Source organism: Takifugu flavidus, chromosome 12 (genome assembly GCF_003711565.1).
Source record: "Takifugu flavidus isolate HTHZ2018 chromosome 12, ASM371156v2, whole genome shotgun sequence".
NCBI classification, from domain to species: domain Eukaryota; kingdom Metazoa; phylum Chordata; class Actinopteri; order Tetraodontiformes; family Tetraodontidae; genus Takifugu; species Takifugu flavidus.
The window spans coordinates 2,966,792-2,985,706 of NC_079531.1; the positions used below are offsets into that span (position 1 = coordinate 2,966,792).

Consider the following 18,915-nt stretch of genomic DNA (forward strand, 5'->3'; position numbering starts at 1 on the left):
TGGATTACATTCTGGATTACTGTTTTTCAGCTGATTATACACACGATGGTGAATGTTGCTGATGTTGCCTGTGTTCATTGTCACTCTGCATCACTGCCACTAACAGCAGGATTCTGGATATCAAGCCAATACAATCTTTTCTTTTCTGATGTAGCGCTACCGAAGGTACATGATTTGATTTCTGTTGCACTTCAGAAGAGAAAGGACCAACGTGTTTGTCCGCCCTAGATCTGTTTACTTGCACATCTGTGCAGCCATTCATCAATCAATGAACTCCTGGCTGTCCGCAGACATATAACGACACTTTCTCAGAGGCTATGGACAGACAGAAAGGCTTATTTTGGATAATCAGCAACTTTAGCAGTAAAATTATTCACGGTACTGAAGCAGCTTAAGGGAGCATTGTGGCCATGCTGAACGTGGGTCCAGTCTTTGTATCCAGGATATCAGCTGTGTAAATGAGTTATACCTGTATAAAGGTTTGTATTTGCTTTATTAGTTTGTGTCTGCAGGCAGATGTGATGGATTTGGTCTCAGGGCAGCAATCAGTGTGTCTGTGTGGGCTAGTTTGCATCACAGTACCATTCCAGGTGAAATTTTGACATAATATAATAATTAAACTGAGTTTTTCTGCCCAACATGTAAGACAGGAACTGCTGCTGTTGCAGGGATGACGCTCATTGACTAATTCTCCCTGTAAATTCCTTTTTCGACTGCAATTACTGAGAGTTTAGGCTGATTTGCATCAGGTCCGAGGGAAAGTTTACGAATCACCCTCAAACCTGTCCATTGTTCATCGGCACCGCAGTGTGTGTCTCTGCGTCTCAGTCGCCACATTAATTACAGGCAGTATTGTGCAATAGAGTGTTCCTTATGGAGCCATCTGTCAGGGCGACAGATGTATGATATAGAGCTCTCAGCAAAATGAAAAAGAAATTAAATGTTTTCTGTCAGAGGTTCATCCTGTAGAAATATGTGGATTCTTTGGCAGCCAGCCAATAAGAAAATGTAATTCAAAGCCACAAATCAGCCGTTCCTTCCTGTACGTTAATATCTAGTTAATGTCTGCGCTACATGATGTATATGGATTCCGCTACATGTGAGTGTGCATGTGTGTTTTTTTCTTGACAAGTTCATGAAACGGTCTATGGGAATCAAATTCAGAATATCACTTTTTTTTAAACTTCTTCCCAGTTGAGTCCTTTTCTCATAAATCTATGAAAGCAATGCTCAATCTTTTGAGAGACTTCATTGTTAAAGCTTTACTGTACCATCCTAAGCTGTTGGTACCTCAGTATTTGGTTTAATACTGTACCTTTATTAGCTCAGAATGGGACGTAGACGTAAATCTACGTGAATCTTGCATTCATCAACGTTTTAGTAGCTCAGATCTGTTCGTACTAACAAAATCTACATGTGCTTTCGACTGTGTACGGCGCTTGTTTAAATGTACAAACACATATAAATAATGCTTGTCACGTTTTAAATTTTAATTCATATTCTGCTCTGTTATGTAAACAAACCATGTTATAGGCATATCCTAAACATGACAAACATTTGCTTAGTTAAATTAATTGGCATTGCATTTAAGATCCAGATTAGGTTGGTGATTGCACATTCTGCATCCAAAACTACTGTGGGCTTGTATCCGTATTACTTTATAAAAATGTTGGATAGCTCTACGTTCCGACAGCTATCACGGATTTAGAATCGGCGATATCAATTAGAATACACAAGAGAACATTGCTGGTTTCACATTTCTCCTTCAATCTGGAGAGAAAATTGCTGATCGACATAGACTAAATTGATAACAAAGGTATCTGTGATTTTTCAGAATGTGGACCTTTATGACACAACATTTATTACCTCACCATCTGGGGTCGCTCTCTCCGTCAGGGATGATTCCTGACAAAGCAATAATTCCTGTCTGTATCCCCCTCCTGTGGCAAATAGATTTTTTCTTTATGCACAAATACATTATCAAACCACTTTCTTTTGACCTCGTGCAGGGTTCTGGGGACAGCATCTGCGTCTGTTACCTCCTTCCAGACTTTTCCAGACTTTTCCAGACTGTCCCTGTCACGCCACTGCTAATTGATGACAATAGAATGTGTTTTTTTAAAAACTCAGCTTCACTCAAAATAATCTCTGTCTCTGCTTCAGAAAAGTTCTTTTGTCCTCTCTCCTTTTGCCTGTGCCATGACTGACAGGTAAACCGGACGCGTCAACACCTGCTTTTATTGGGGCTCATTGCTAATTCGTGGGTGGAGATTTATGCAAATAGCTGATCAGCTGTTTATGATCAGATCTGAGTTTCCGGAACACGGTTGCACGTGTTCCTGAATCTGGAGTAGGTTTTTAGTGGAGTAGGCTTTTATGGGTAAATCTGTTCGCAAATTTACTAACGTTTCATGAATAAGACCCATTGAGTGTCCTTTAAAGGGGGCTGATTATACAAATAAGCCCTCTGTCTTACTCCGTTCCTTCTCTCAGTCAGTGTTAATGGGACAGTTTAGTGTTGTCTCAGAAGCAAAAAACAAAAAAAAAAGCCTGCTAGCAGAAAGAAAAGCCACTTTTCTAGTGTGTGTGAAGCTGCTAGTTCAGCAATTGATGAATGGCTTAGCAGATGTGGAAATAAATGGATACAGGGGCGCACAAGGACATTAATCTTCTACCTTGTGGACTGCAGAGTGCACACGCACAGTAGCATCACCAGATGAAATCTGTTTTTCTATACTTACACACTATACATCTAATACTTTACGATGCTCTGATAAGGTGACAGCTTGGTTAAAGACAGAAAGATTTCTTCAAGTAAAAACCTATTATATGTTGTCTGATGTCCCTCTTTACGCTGAAGTTTTGCTTGCTCACTCAAACGTCATGGATCTGTGGTAGGTTTACTACTCTGTTGGCAAATGTCGTGAAGCCTCGTGTTTGATTGTTCACCCAAGTTTTAAAAAAAGCTTGAAAACCAACATTAAAATAGTAAACGCTTTTAAACCCCCTGTCATGTGTGTTCCTTTTTTCTGCTTCCAGAGGGAGCCTTTCAAAACCACTCTCGGCTGAGAACACCCCCTCTCCCGCTCTCCCACTCCCACTCGCCCAGCCATCAGCACCATGCAGCCTCCATTAACTCCTTGAACAGAAGCAACTATACACAGAGGAGCAACCCAAGTCCTGCACCTACAGACAGCTCCGTCCCCCCAGAGGGTCCAGCCAGTCAAGACTCAGTTAGTGTTCAGGACAACTGGTTACTTAACAGCAACATCCCTCTTGAAACCAGGTACGTCGTAATCTGTACCACTGACAATGTATTGAAATGAACGGGTTACTTTTGATTTATTTCAACATCAATCCCGCTTCATTTGATCACGAATGATCAATGCTGTGGCTGGAACACACCGAAACAGGAAGTGAAGAGCAGGAAGTGAAATCCAGTCATAATATCCTGACGCTTGCTAAGATAAGGTGACACCAGCCACCAGATTGAGCCGGATGTAAACACCATATTAGATAATTATGACGCTACTAATATGCTGGATTGTGAACAATTGAAGGATCCATTTTTTGGAAAATCAGGCAAAAGCCCAGCTTGGGTCTTCATTGTAACACTCATAATAGAGGCTAATGAGCGATTGAGTTTAAACCCTGAAGTAATTGTAATTACTTTGGATATTAGCAGGTTCATGCATAATGGCATTTTTTCCCTTGTGAGCAGACGTCAGCACATCTCCTTTTAAGCCCCAAGTGTAATCCATTTCATAGGAATGAGTTGTGGTTAGCAAAAAGAGGCTAACTGGTTGGATGATTTAGATGTATTCACTCCTCTAATATATTTACAGTATAAGCCTTCTTTAAAGTACATTTCAAAACCTTGATCAGCCCCAAGAAAACCCAAAGACATTTAGAGCAATTGTGTTAGAGTAAAACTGACAGTGTTAACTGCAGTGCACTTGTTGCCGTAAATGAAAGCACTATTGACAGGAGAATAGCTAAGTCTTAATTTGGAACAAGATGATTGGTGCCTCCCTCAGTCAATGTCAGACGCTTGACTCAACAGGAAAAAGGAGCGTCAGTTTCAGCAGGTAGGAAGCCAGTTAGTTGCATAATGAGTGATTACACATCATCTCGCTCCAGTTAGTCCTGCACAGGTATTCCCTGAAGAGTAGAAAGCAGATGGTAGGGAGAAGGGATCGGCAACAGGCAAGACACTCACATATTCTTGAACCGCGCCGCCCATTATGATCGGCTGCTGAAGTTCTAATTTGCAGCCATTAGTAACACAGACAGGCACAAACATTTCAAATGTCACACAGCGCTCTTCGGTTTGGAGAAATGCAATGAGCTGAACAGGTTCTTTGTCTTCTTTCTCTCCTCTAAAAAGAGAGCCAGCCTCAACTATTTCTGCCATCGAAGTGTTGATTTCTCCTCTCCAACTCGGGAGACTTCGAAACAGACTGAAGTCGGCGCTGTTTCACACATTCAGACAGCTGATTACAGTAGCCAGTTCCCTCTTTACATTAGAGCAGGGATGGAGCTCTCATCAGATCCAAATTAGAGTGAATAAGATGTTGAGGAAAAACTAGGCATTTTACCACCAAGTACATAATTACATTTGATTAGGATACAATTCATCTAATCTATGTACAGTAATTTTCTCTGGGGCAAAGACAAAGAAAAGAAAAACTAAAGCTTTTTCTGTGTGTGACACGTTGTTTTCTTCCAATCACAACCTTGAAGGAGCCAGAATACTCTAATGTTTATCAGAGAGGAACAAGACGCTTGCAGAGAGGGGCAGGGCTCATACAAAACAAGGTATGGCCAATCAGGGGGACACCAGAGGTAGATATTATCTGTCCGACACCTTTGTAGAAGTAGTTGCACAAGGACTTTTTTGCTTTGTTTTTAGTTTTATTTACTTATTTTCTCCCACATTCTCTGTCTGGACCTTCATTTGTCAGATGATGTTGGTGATCACATGCTGTTTTGTCATGTTTCTTGCACGCTCATCTCACACTAGCTTCATATCCATCTTTCCACCTGTGTGTAGAAACATAGCAAAGCAGTCATTCCTAGAGACTTTACAGGACAACCTCATTGAGATGGACATTCTGGCATCAGCAGGCCGTGATGCCTCATACAATGACGGGTATGTTGCATGCTCACTCTCTTCGAATCTGCTTTGCCATGAAAATAGTAGTCAGCCCTGCACTATACTCCCATCAAACATGTTCTCCTTTTTAGATGCTGTCGGTCATGAGTGTGTGTCTTCTTTACTGCCACTGTTTTTGATAATCTGTGTCTCTTTCCTATTTGATACAACGAACAATGTGCATCCAGTGATATTGTTTAGTTGTATTGCTGTTGATTAATGCGACTTATCACTGATTTATGACAACACACTGTGTGTTATGTCCTATTGTAAAATAGGATGTGTCAGAGATTTGCTCTGCGATTTTTAAAAAAATCCAATATGTTTTCAGTGACTTTCAAAGTCCAACATAGTAATGTGGCATTAAATCACCTTCATGTCACTGTCTCTCAGCAGATTCTTGTCATAAACATGTCTATAAACAACGCTGGCACTGTGTAGCGCTTGGATATGCAGCCGTTCACGCGCTTTCTAAGCTAGCCGGCCATGTTCTTCAGAGACGAATGAGTGCTATGTGCACTCTTGGTGTACACACAGTCTTGACACATGGTGAATGGGAATTACCTTCCATCGTGCTAGCGTGAATATGCAAACAAGAGCCAGTTGCTGCTCGGTTGTTCTGTGAATTCCATTTAATACCGACAGAATGTATATGTGTCGGATTCTAGTCTAGCTGAGGTTTGACTGTGGTGACCATACGACGTGCTTTCAACAGAAGCACTTACCAGTGGAAGGGAAGGTTCTGTACGGTGGTGAACATGAAACTACTGCTATCAGGACAAACACCTCTCTGAGCTGTGAGAGTTTCTAAGTGCAACAAGATTTTTTTTTCCAGGCAATTCCTGTTCAAACCAGGTGGAACATCACCAATGTATTGCACAACGTCGCCAGGATACCCTTTGACCTCTAGCACAGTGTACTCGCCACCCCCTCGGCCTCTGCCTCGGAATACTTTCTCCCGTCCTGCCTTCAGCCTGAAGAAGCCCTACAAGCACTGCAACTGGAAATGTGCTGCCCTCAGTGCCATCCTCATCTCTGTAACGCTCCTGTTTCTGTTGGCCTACTTCATCGGTGAGTCACCTCTGATACTTCCACACACCAGTGTGGGCTCATCCACGTATCCGCCCCAGCTGCATCCTCCCACTCTGCTGCAGACACAAAGTGATTTAATGCCTTTTTTGTTCCCTCAACCATCCTTTCAAATTTGTTTATTTATTTATTTATGCAGAATTCATGTCGTGCTTTTGGGTGAGTGTTTTCAAGTGCTTATACACCATCAAAACACCGTCGTTCCTACCTGAACTCGATCTTTTTATCTTCTTTTTTGGACTGTCAGTGGGTGTTGGTGTCCAGCTAACTGCCCTGTCTTCTTAAATATTAAAAAAACTGCCCCAAATGCAAGACCTCATTAATGTTGGAAATTGAATTCCTTATTTTTCAGCAGAGTTCAGGTCCATGTAATTGAGTAAGTCAGTGTCCGTTTTATGGAATAAATGAGGGGGAGACAGCATAGTGTGGGTGGCTAATAGATAAATTAGTTATTTAAGGAAAATATTTAGAAAATTAGGAGGTTCCGGTGATCGACAGAAGGTCACTCAAAATGGGCAGAAATTCCTGTTTAATTGAGCTATTTTGTTGATAAATGATACTTGAGTTCTTTTAGTTGAGATGAGTTGTTAAAGTTGGGGGAAAAAGGTTTCAAGAAATAGTAATAATTAATGAGATGAGGTGGCTTGGGCATCTAGTTAGGATGCCCCCTGGACGCCTCCCTGGTGAGGTGTCCAGGGCATGTCCCTCCGGTAGGAGACCCCCGGGAAGACCCAGGACACGGTGGAGAGACTATGTCTCTCGACTCGCCTGGGAACGCCGGATGAGCTGGAAGAGGTAGCTGGGGAGAGGGAAGTCTGGGCTTCTCTTCTTAGGCTGCTGCCCCCGGATAAGCGGTAGAGGATGGATGGATGGATGGATGGATGGATGGATGGATGGATGGATGGATGGATGGATGGATGGATGGAGTAATAATTAAGAAATATGAAAGACAAAAAAATCCCACTGTACAAAATGTATCACATGATGTCGATCAACAAGAGCCAATTTCAAGTGTTTGGACATTTAAATGTGTTTAACATCTTACTCTTTACATTTGTTGAAACTTTATAGTTAATTTGCTCTCTTTCTAGCCAAAAGAACAAACAATTGAACTATTCAGATTTGTCACAGCATCCACAGCTAGGCCAACTAACCATTTGTGTGTTCTGGGTGGGTTAGTTGTGAGTTGCGTAGTGACGCTTCACTGCAGAAGTTACAGTTTGTACCTTCCGTTTACTCCTGGTGTTTTGGCCAGAAGCCAGAGAGCCCCCATCATCCTGATCGTGCTTAATCAGGCGCTGTAATTATACCCTGCAATACTCACATCTCTCGGTGCACCAGGAGTAAACATGCTGGAGTCCAGACTTCACCCTATGATCGGGATTTCCAATCAAGAATGAGGATGATGTTTAATTAACGGGTGACGAGAAAATATATTTAATTTCGAGTGCAATTAATTATTGAGGCCTGTAATTGGGAACTGTGGGTGAGATGTCTAATGAAGCCAATTATGCCTCAGAAGATGTTTTGACTTGGAGGGTGACTCTTTATAACAGTCTTGCAAATTGTTATATTCCAAAGTGAAAAGGTCAGGGTTTTAAGACGGCCCCATTTCCTCTGTGGTCTCTCACTTCTTAGCACATTTGTCATGTGTTCTGCATCTTAAGGTCATCAGTATCCTCCTGTGTTTACAACCTATTCACGCCGGCTCTGGAGCAGAGAACTATGAGGCTGCGGGATTAAAACACTCAACTTAACTCTGATTGTACAAAATGACTACTTGCTTTAAACGTGCTTTTAAACATGCACAATAGATTCATCAATAATATTAGTCAGAATGAAAGGAACCAACTTAATGTGGAGAGCACAAGATCACAAGCAGGAACGTCCCAAATGTTTGAATGGATTTAATGGCAAAATTAATGAATTCTCTCTTTCCAGTGTGTTAGTTTCTGCACAGCTTCATAGGGGTTCAGCAGAGGAATTCTAGCATTGCTGGCATTTTGCTGCTGGTCATATATTGCTACATTTATTGCATTATACATTTGCCAGATTTAATGACCAGCATGAAGGTTCTGCTCGACACATTTCCCCTTAAAGTGTGCAGTAGTTGTAAAATAGATCACAAAATAGGAACGCGGTACTGCTGGCAGATGACCCATAGCAATAAGCGCTGGCTTCCTGCGATCGGATGAGAAAACCTCACTACAGTACCTCCGTTCCCTAATTGGCACATGGCGTGACTCAACTTCCTGCCAAGAGATAAGCGAAAGGAGGGCACAACATGTGCTCAGGAAAAATGGGCAAAGCTCTGAAGTTCAGTATTTTTGACAGGTCAGTGGCATTGCCAGAACGCAGACACAGATTGCCTCTGCCAGTAGCAATCTCATTAGATGTATCTTGTTATTCGTACAACCTGCCACTCTTCATTTTACAGCCAATTGCAAGTTCTGAATGTCAGTATGCTATTAAAGTTTGACAAACAAGCAAAACAAAATCGGGATGTTCTTCGCCGACTCAGATCCAGTGGTCTGTGTGTTCGACATATCACGAAAGAGGATGAGTAAATCTTTATGCATGGGAGGTCTCTCCATCCATTTTTCATTCGAGACCCCAGGGATGAATGAGATGAGGAATTGGCCTCACACAGACGTGATTAGTACAACTACTGGACTGACACCTTGCCTGCTGACTTTGAAATGTTCCTGCCTGCAAAAAGCGTGCTGCCTTCTTTCATTTTACCAATCAATGTAAAGCTCCAAATCAAAGACGCGTCTTTGCGGGGCTTATGTAATGACAAACAAAGCAATCTGCCGGCTTGTCCTTCACTGACAGAATCATTTCCTGGCTCTGGAAATGAAATATTCAAATGGCTTTGTTCTTTACTGTTAAATAAATGAAAATATAGGTACGCAAAATGACAGGAATATACGCTCTATAATAATAATAATAGACAGCCTAATGAAGACTGACAATGTTTGGTTTCGTTTTCTTAACCTCTTAATCCCTTTCAGGGTCACGGGGAGGGTGCAGGAGCCTAATCTAGCTGCAAAGGACCGACAATGTGCTCACTATATTTACAACTTGTTAGTTTCAAAGTAGAGAGCTGAGGTATTTGTGTGAATTAAGTCATCTTTGGGCGTGCAGTTTGAGTATTGATCTAGCACAGATCTTCCCCTGATGCTGAAATATTGTGTTTTTGTATCACCCGTGAATCCCTCATTGTCCTTATTCCCTCTTAGGTTTGTTGATTTATTTTGCAAAGGAGCCCCTTGTTTTTCATTCCCTTTCTTAACAGTTGTGGTTTGCCCCTCTAAAATCGAATCGTATGATCATTTACTACCTTACTCGGAATAAAAAGAACCAATAGAATGATTGTATTGAGTTGCCAGGTCTTTTCTGCTGACTGTTTGCTTCCACGGTGGCTTTTGCCTCGCTAGCTCATTTGTCTATTCTCGTATTGGTGATCTGTCATGATCAGCCTTCCCCATTCTGCCACCCTCGGTTCAAAGGACGTTTTCTTTGTTGTCCTTGTAAAATATCAGCGTCTTTCATTCACTGTTTTCTCATTGAGACTCCTCTGCTTCATTGTGCCTGTTGGCTTCTTTGCCCAGGGCCCTGGGAAGTGCCGCCACTATTGTTGGAGTTTTGAGATAGAGGTTTTCTCTAAGACCACGTTCACATCTTACTGATCAGCACTTTTCCAAAACAGTGCTATTAGCCATCCTCCTGTGTATTGTCCTGCCTCTATTGGCGACTTCTTCCTGTTATTCTAGTCCACAGCTGTCTGTATTTTTATGTCTGAATTGTCTCTTGCTTCAAGTGGAAGTAATCTTTGTATTACTGGTAAAGTTAGCCAACTCTCAGCTGGTCGTGTGTTTACTTTTGCAGCCATGCACCTTTTTGGACTGAACTGGCATCTGCAGCCCATGCAGAGACAGATGTACCAGCTGTCAGAAGACAATACCAGTGGCCTACCTTTTCCTACAGATCTGAGCGTGTCGCCTGTTGGAAACACAGGCTTAGAAATACCTGAACGCAGGGGAAAAGACGACAGTAAGTCATTTTTTGTTTGTTTGTTTTCCTTAAATAAAGCAGCTTAGCTGCATCCAACATAGTGTTGCAGTCATTAGACAGAAGAAAGTTGGGGGAAAACTTTCAAATCTTGGAGTTCACGGATGACATTTTGAAGTTCGGGCAAGTTTGTTAGTTTTTATTCTCATCTGGTTTCACATTGTTCAGGGGTCTCCATGGTACGGAAAAAAAAGATCTGCATTGTAATCCTATGAAACTTGTTGTAAGTTATTTGTTCCTGGAGGGAAAAATGGGACAGCTTTAGGGATGGAGTATCCAAGGGCTGGAGGGGGATTAGCCACTGTGTCCTCCTCAGAAAGGATATGATCCTTTCATCTCTAGTCTGGGCTGACTTTCTTGGCAGCCACAAAAAGCACGCGCTTACCCCACAGAACCAACAGCTCAAATCCAGGAAAGTTTCTTCTCTCCCATTCTGGAGGAAATGCACTCTGATTAAGCCATGTGATTTGCCACTGGCAGACAATTATAGGTAGATGAAGTGCCCATTACCATATAGATGAATCCAGAAGTTGTCTTTCTCATTTTCCAGACTGTAGAAAGTGTGTTTAAGTAACAAAAAGCATGGCTACAGCTCGCCCTATTACCTGCTTGGCAGCTGTTGCTGATAGGAAATCAATAGCTGTAGTTTCAAAAGTAGCGCTCACAATTACGAGCTGTGGTGTATGAAGGCCTCTCCAACACGCCAGTGGATTTCTTTTCCACTGTTGTCTGTACATCGAATTAATGTGTACTAGTTCAGTCTAGAATAACCATTTATTTTGCCACCTGTTTATCAACCGACCTTGATTTATGATTCATTTAAACAGCTTGATGAGGGCGCCATTACTGTGCTGCATGTACCGGAAAGCAAAACAAGCCTGCGTGATGTAACATTATAAAAAGCGCAGATCTGGAGGATAGGGAGTGTGTCCTGTCGCCTCCGATTAAACCCATTGCCACTGATGGACTTTTTGAGACTGCAGCCATCTGCCACGCCACATGTAAACCTATCTGCATATGCCACTGAACCCTGGGGTTAGTTTGTATAGATGCCTGCTCCGGGAGGTTTAACTGCTCAAATGGGCTCATCGACACTTACAAGCAGATGTTGATATCAGAGTCCAGTGGAAGGTCTATTATGAGCATATGGTCATTTTTTGATGTCCAACCACCTGAGCAGCCCCTGTATTTAAGATCCCTTACTGTTTACTTCCAATCCTTTTCTAACTCAGTGTTGTTTTCTATATGTTACTGCCATCAAGGTATTTTTCGAATCATTCATTGCTGTTTACAAATGGAGGAATGTGTCCAATTATCCTCTTATGTTCCTTTCACTTTAGTCCTCCTTTCAACTGAAGCTTGGTTGAAGTTGGGGACTGAGGTCATTCATATTATTTCCTTTGTCGCGCTGGCTGTCAGGGATGTGATTGAATATCTGCGATATTGTCAGACTATTGTGCTTCTGCAGGCTCTCGCTGCCCTCTACATGTCTGGATTAATAGTAGGATCTCTTTGACTGATTTACCTTGTGTTCCATGCAGGCAAATTGGACAGCTTGTTCCCAGACGACAGCTATATAGATATGGGGGAAATTGATGTGGGGCGCAAGGTCACGCAGCAGATTCCTCCTGGGGTGTTCTGGAGGTCCCAAGTCTTCATTGATCATCCCATGTACCTGAAATTTAACGTGTCCCTGAGCAAAGACGCCTTAGTGGGAATCTATGGAAGGAGAGGCCTACCTCCATCGCACACACAGGTAAGACACACTTGAATGTCACTGTTTGATTTAAATGTTATCAGTTTTGTGTTTGTCCTCCCCTTCCTGCCTTTTTTAGTTTAAAGAAATAATCTACAATGGAGTTCAGGTTGAGAGTGATTGTCCAGCAGATTAATAGAGTCCCCTTCATTCGTGTAAATGAAAATGAAATGCTATGTCATTGGTATTCATCCAGTCTTTTCGAGTATGAGGCAGCTTTAAAGATTCTTAAGACTTTATTTTGGAAACTCTATCCTTAACTCTTGTCTCAGCCGCTATTCCTTTTCATTTTATTAAATTTAGACAAGGGTTTCATTCAAGATGCATTGACTATGAAATAGTCATATAATTGTAGAATTATTCAAGTTCCTCTGGAATTCTAAATTATTCATGCACCAAGTGCTGTTCTGCTATAAGGAGGCCTGAAAGCGCTTCATTCTCAAGTGGAACTCTAATTGGTTTGCGGTACCTGTTGCTATAGATTTTTCTTAATTTCTGGGTATCTGCAGTTTGACTTTGTAGAACTCTTGGACGGGCGACGGCTCCTGGTGCAGGATCTCCGAGGTGTGGAGGGGCCTGCAGCCATGCAGCGGGGCCTGATACCCATCACCACTCACGACACAGGTTTTATTCAGTACATGGACTCTGGCATCTGGCACCTGGCGATCTACAATGATGGAAAAGAAACCGAAACGGTGTCTTTCCTTCCAACCGCCACAGGTGAGCACCTTTAGCCCCACTCGCAATTGACACACTGATTTGCTCTCTGGATAACACCAACATTGCTGATTTGCAGTGAGCTTTTTCAGTTTTTGGTGGGGTTTTTTTAAAGCAAAAGGAAGTGCAGGTTAATCAAGGTGAAGATGAATATTATAAAAATCAGGATGTCAGCGTGATCCTGTCATGCCTCTGAGTAGAGCATTGAGAGATCATAATATCCTCATTACCCTGAGTGTCTTCAGAGCAAATCACAGGTCCAGCTTCTGGGAACCATTTGCATACAATTCAGTATGATTGTACTATCCTGCGAGTGCCATTTTTGATCATGATTTGCTCCAATTTACATCTACTTTCAATATATCAAAAAGGAGAAGATTTTCCCCTCATCTGACTAACAGCACGCCTGTGTGTCATACAGCAGTTGCACCTTTGGTGGATGATTTTGTTTTGTGTGCCTCTTTGTTTTGTTCTCCCTCAAGCACCTTTCATTAGCACTGCGGCATTAAGCAAGGTGCGAGAGGGCTGGAGGTGTTGACTTTCACAGGGATGACAGCTGGGAGCTGTTCTCACATGCTCTTTAATTAAAAGCTCCTGGGCCAGAGTCCATCTGTGACAGGGGCTGTGCCAGGCAGCAGATCGATGAGAAGCTGTCCTCAACACCAATGTACACGAAGTGAAGACAGGGAATAGATGCCCTCTGCTGTGCCAACAACAGACATAATTCAATATTTCATACAGCATATGATAGAACACAAGAAGGTGATTGTGTTGGCATGTGTACACTTTTACAGATTTTTTTTTTTTAACGAGGTTCACGTCCTCTGACGTTCAGTACCGTATTCTGTGGAGCAAATTGGAATGGAGATATTTTGGAGTGGAGCGCAGTATGTGAAACACAGCTTGAACACTGCCTCTGCTCATCTGTATCAGGACTGATCTGCCCACAGGAGGGAGGAATGGGGCCCTTCTAAAATGGGTCACCAGTTAAGTGCCCTTCAGCAGAAATTGAATCTCACCAACGCCTGAATTGTATTGAGCTATGCAGGGATGGTGTTGACCTTCAGTCCAGCCGCTGAGATTCATGCGAACAAAATCCAGCGCTGATGTAGAAACCTTCTCATGAGCTAACAGTAACAGTCAGACTATTTATTGATGGTGTTTTTGTTGTGCTTTACCATCACCAGACACCTCTTGCTCTTTATGAGTATAAAATAAAAGGTTCGCTTCTCAAACTTAGAAACGTCTTGATATATCGGCAGGGAAAGAGCACCAATGTCTTTAGTCTGGGCTGCTCCTCATTAGTTGGCTGCAGATCCATGGCAATGTGAAATGTGTCCTTCTGAATGTTTTGTATCACTGCCCTCTGGAGCATGAAGCCATTTGTCCCTTCTGCCTGGTGCCAGACATGCCTCAACTCAGACAAGGTTTTCTATGCTGCAAAGAAAGGCAAAGCGCCAGCACCAAAGTCCTCTCCTATCTCCTATCTGGCTCTGCTGCAGAGACTTTCTCTGTGCACGAGCGTCTTAGAGCACAGCAAAGGCACAGATTAAACCTGCTACTGCTCTGCTCTGTCCCCACAGTCTGGAGAGAATTTCACAATAGTTAACTCCCTTGATATGAAGGGTAATGAATTTCAATGAAGCTCTTCTTGAATCTGTGATTTATGCGTTGGCCTATGTTGAGTGTGTAGCTAAGAGATATTCATGAAGTGCGCAACCTGCTCTCAGAGGAAACAGAGGCAATAGGCACAGGGAGGGCCTCGTCCTCGAAGCAGGAGCAGCATTCAGAGCACTGCATTTCCCACCTTTTTTCCCATTTGTTTGATCGGCACATGAATATCATACATCAATGCACCTCCCACGTATACATACTGTACCTCAGTTTGTTGCAAACATTTTTGTTGGGCTACCAAAATTTGGAGCAAATGCTGATTTACCTCCCGCACTTACTGGATTGTCTTCCACACTTATTCAATACAGCAAAGGCCTGCAGCATGGAAAACATCAGCACCAGTCCCCTACACACTGCCTGCCCCCCCACCCCCCCACCCCCATCTGTCTGTTCTCTCAGACCCTCAGTGATGATTGACTCTCTGGGGTAAAGGGAAGCTGAATCCATGGCTCACATTTCTAGCCCTTTGTGGAGTACAGAGATTCTTTGTGCAGAAAGTTTGGCCTCTGTGCTTCTGCTGCCTGAAGGCGATGGACAAAGCGGACTGTTTGTCAGCATCATTGTGGACCTAAATCAGTGAGAATCGTGTTTCAAACTTCTGCTGTTGTTGACCATCCTTGAAAAATAAAGTAAAATAATCCCTTTCATCTCCAATAAACTTGTAGGTATGGAGATGGTAAAAGGAAAATTGTATTGACAGTTTATTAAAGTGGACAGAGTCAAGGATAGTTTTCTTATATCACTTTTAGAAAGGTTATATCACCCATTGTTCTGCGTACACCAAGAACGGACCAGTAATGGTGAGAGCTTTATCAGATCTTTGTGTGCAGTTAACAACCATGGCATAATGTTTCCAGGTCATCTCTTCATTATTAGAGGAGCCAGTGATACATCATAATCCAACACATATTAAACACATAGCTCTAGTTTTTGAGGAACTCTGTATTTTGGGTTTTGTGGGGTTTAGAATTATTGGCACATGCCTTTGATTCCTATCTTGACACAGCTCACCGTGCAGCTCTTACATTTATATTCACCATAATCCACCATATATTTAGCACCTCTGCTGATATTACACCTTGTAAGATTCTTGCTCAGCCATCTGACTGACCCTGCGATCAGTAGCAACAGTGTATCCCGTCAAAACAGCTCTGAAACATGGTGCATTTTAATCTGTTCCCATGACTGTTCTCCGTTTTCTTAACCTTTGCAAATCACAGATGAACAAAATCAGTTTTATTCTTTCATTGAATGATTTAGTGCATAAACACTGTCTTTAAAAAAAGAAAAAAAGAAAGACATGTTGACAAGATTAGAGCTGGGGCTTTATCACTGTTGGAGCACAAGAGCGACTAATCAGCCCAGAGAAAATGAGTGGGTTAAAAGTTGTATTTCAAAGCATAAAAGCTCCTGATTGCTCTCTTGCAGACTCTATTGATGACTGCCCCAGTAACTGCTTTGGGAACGGTGATTGCGTTGCTGGAAAATGCCATTGCTTTTTAGGATTTAAGGGACCCGACTGTGGGCGAAGTAAGTCACATCATCTGCAATATTCTCCTCCTGAGCTTTAAAATTTGTCAAGTTATATTAGTTGACTGACCAGCAAGATGGTCAACAAATACATACAACATACACAACAATACATACATACAACAAATTTTTGCACTTCAGTAGGAAGCACAACAATTTGTGCTTCCTACTGAAGTGCAAAAATTTGTACTAAATTGAACAAAAGAGAATGTTTTTTTTCGAGTGTGGTTTTTTTAATCAGGAACTAGAAGAGAGTGCTTTTGTTTTTCCAGCGGAAAATCCCAAGATGAGTTTTTTTTTTATAAATCACTTATTGTCTGAGTCAGAGTTTTTGGCAGAAAAAGCACATCCAAAACATTGCAAACAATATAAACAAACAAGGGCAATTACTGCCAAAACAGACATCCTGTTTTCTTATGTTATTCATGTGCTATTATCACTAAATTAGCTTCTCAAACCCCAGTCTTTGTTGGGTTTCCATTGAATTGAATTCTTCAGTTCAGTTGAAAGTCAACTTTGGTTAGCATCTCATTCTCAGGTCGAGGCTTTAATACACACTCACTACGCTTTGAAGCTCTGGTTGGAGGGTCCCTTCAAATGGATGTGTGCTGTCTGCTCTTTCAAAGCTGCCTGTCCGGTGCTGTGCAGTGGAAATGGTCAATACCTTAAAGGTCGCTGCATGTGTCACAGCGGCTGGAAGGGCTCTGAGTGCGACATTCCCACCAACCAGTGCATTGACATCACATGCAGCAACCATGGGACCTGTATCGTGGGAACGTGCATCTGCAACCCGGGCTACAAAGGCGAAAACTGCGAAGAAGGTGACTATTTTTATGAAGTCGTGCTTATTTGTCATTTTAAATTGTGTGCAGTATTGATGCTATAGCGCAACTTTTTAGACTTTGAATTTTAAAAGGAAAAAACACAAATGCAGCAGCTATTCAATATTCCAGCTACACTGACACTAAAGACAGAAGATGGGATATGAAGAGAATTATAGTAATAACACTTAACACGGGCGTTTTAGGTAACTTTGCTCATATAAAATGTGAATTATTGCTCGTTAACTTAATGGAGATGGCCTGTTTATTGGCTGAAATTCAGTCAAAGAGCTTGATGTTAATCCATTAGGAAGTCACACACATCCATGATGCTGGATAAGGCTTGCCCAGATAAGATTGAAGGAGCCATTGTGTTTGTCAGCTCTTGAAGGCTCTCATTTCAAGATGAAAAATGAACCCGGAGACTTTGATAAATGGGGTTTTGTGACACCCATAGGCCCCCATTCTATTTTTGGTGGATGGTTATCCATAAGCAGTGAAGGGGAATGTGGACGAAGGCCCTTTAACATTTTTACCTTTTTCTAAATGACCTTCAGGCACAGTGATTAATTGCCAGGAGAGAGTTTCTTGTCAGTTAGCTTCTGATCTTTGGGCCTTGCACCCAAACCATCTGCTAAGAGGCACAAGATCTTGTTTGTCTTACTATAACAGGCTTTCTCCCCATTTATGTCCTGGTAAAGGGAGCTACCATTGTGCAGCCTGCTGCTCTCTTTGGTCAGCCATGGCTTGTATTTGCTGCCTATTTGCCATCTGTGTTCCATGAAGATAATGAAGATAATGCCTGGTAGAAACTGTATCATTGCTTGCTCCCACAACTTTGGTGCCAAGGCTCAAAAGTAGAAATTCATTTGATTTTATAAATATATATAATCTACCTAATTAAAGCATATATCAATTGTAATGTTTGCAACCAAATTTAACTGATGAATTGATCCCATGTATAGAAAATTATGCATCACATGTATAAAAAGTATTTACTTTACCAGCAGGTGCTGGTCGTTGGTGGTTCTTTCTTTTAGAAGTCTTAACTGCTGTTCTGTTTTACTTTTTACTGTTTTATTATCTTTATCTGTTTTGACCCTTCATGTAAGACATTGTCACTTCTTGGATGAAATTTTATATTTGAGATAGAAGGAAAGTGCCAGCTTGAGTGTGGGCAGTGGACTACCTAGAGGTCGGTGCCATGAGCCTCTGTGTGAGAACACACATTTAATAAGGAATTTAAGCTATGTTTTTGTTCGAAATGTCTTTGTTCTTTCTACTCAGTTCTTATAATAAAGCTAAGATGGCTGATTAGGCAGGTCTCATTGTACTCTAGCATAAAAACACAGCAGGAGGCCACTGAAAGACAAAAACAGCAGGTGACCATTTGTTGAACATTGTCGTGATGCAAACCTTTTAGTGGACTGCATGGATCCGACCTGCTCCGGCCGAGGGGTGTGCGTCCAAGGAGAGTGCCACTGCTTTGTAGGATGGGGAGGGCCAGGATGCGAGAGTCCCAGGGCCTCCTGCATGGACCAGTGCTCCGGACATGGAGCTTTCCTGGCAGACACGGGAACCTGCAGCTGTGATCCCAACTGGACAGGCCACGATTGCTCTACAGGTGAGAAAGATCAAAAGAGAGCCAACACTGTCAGGTTTTAACTGCAGGGTACTGAACGAGCACCAGGCACACAATTAAACACTGAAAACACTGAAAATTGAATCAGCTTTTACTGGTTTCTACAATCCTTGATATAATTTTAAAGTAGACCTTAATTAAAACATCAACTTGTTTCTTTATTGTACCAACCAATCGATTGATAGAGCCTGAAATCACCAATTGACATGGTTAAATGTTTAATTAGTTTTATTTCTTATCAAGGTTTGTATGTTTTAGTTAACGTCTCAATAATTCAAAGAAACGCAGGAAAATTATTATCCTTAAGGATAAAAATCCTTCCATTATTGTTAAAACTTACTTCACGGCCTGATTCTTTATCACTCACTGTAGGTAAATGCCTGGCTCAAAGGAAGCTGAAATATAGCAAAAAAATAATCTTTTATTCATCGTGTCTCTTTGCATGTGAAGGTGGAAG

At 41.9% G+C, this 18,915-nt stretch overlaps 1 protein-coding gene across 14 annotated transcripts in view; it reads left to right on the plus strand.

The window, feature by feature from the left end:
- Window positions 1-18,915, plus strand: part of tenm4 (teneurin transmembrane protein 4) — a 97,223-nt gene that overhangs the window by 37,674 nt on the left and 40,634 nt on the right. For 6 of the 14 annotated variants that reach the window (XM_057049256.1, XM_057049258.1, XM_057049259.1 and 3 more), the window contains 10 exons: window positions 3,040-3,286; window positions 4,744-4,818; window positions 5,054-5,152; window positions 5,991-6,226; window positions 10,136-10,300; window positions 11,860-12,074; window positions 12,584-12,794; window positions 15,894-15,995; window positions 16,622-16,816; window positions 18,240-18,440. In XM_057049256.1, the coding sequence (XP_056905236.1) occupies window positions 3,040-3,286; window positions 4,744-4,818; window positions 5,054-5,152; window positions 5,991-6,226; window positions 10,136-10,300; window positions 11,860-12,074; window positions 12,584-12,794; window positions 15,894-15,995; window positions 16,622-16,816; window positions 18,240-18,440 (1,746 nt within the window). The remainder of the gene's footprint in view (window positions 1-3,039; window positions 3,287-4,743; window positions 4,819-5,053; window positions 5,153-5,990; window positions 6,227-10,135; window positions 10,301-11,859; window positions 12,075-12,583; window positions 12,795-15,893; window positions 15,996-16,621; window positions 16,817-18,239; window positions 18,441-18,915) is intronic. The other 8 variants (XM_057049264.1, XM_057049270.1, XM_057049267.1 and 5 more) reach the window with 3 other exon arrangements.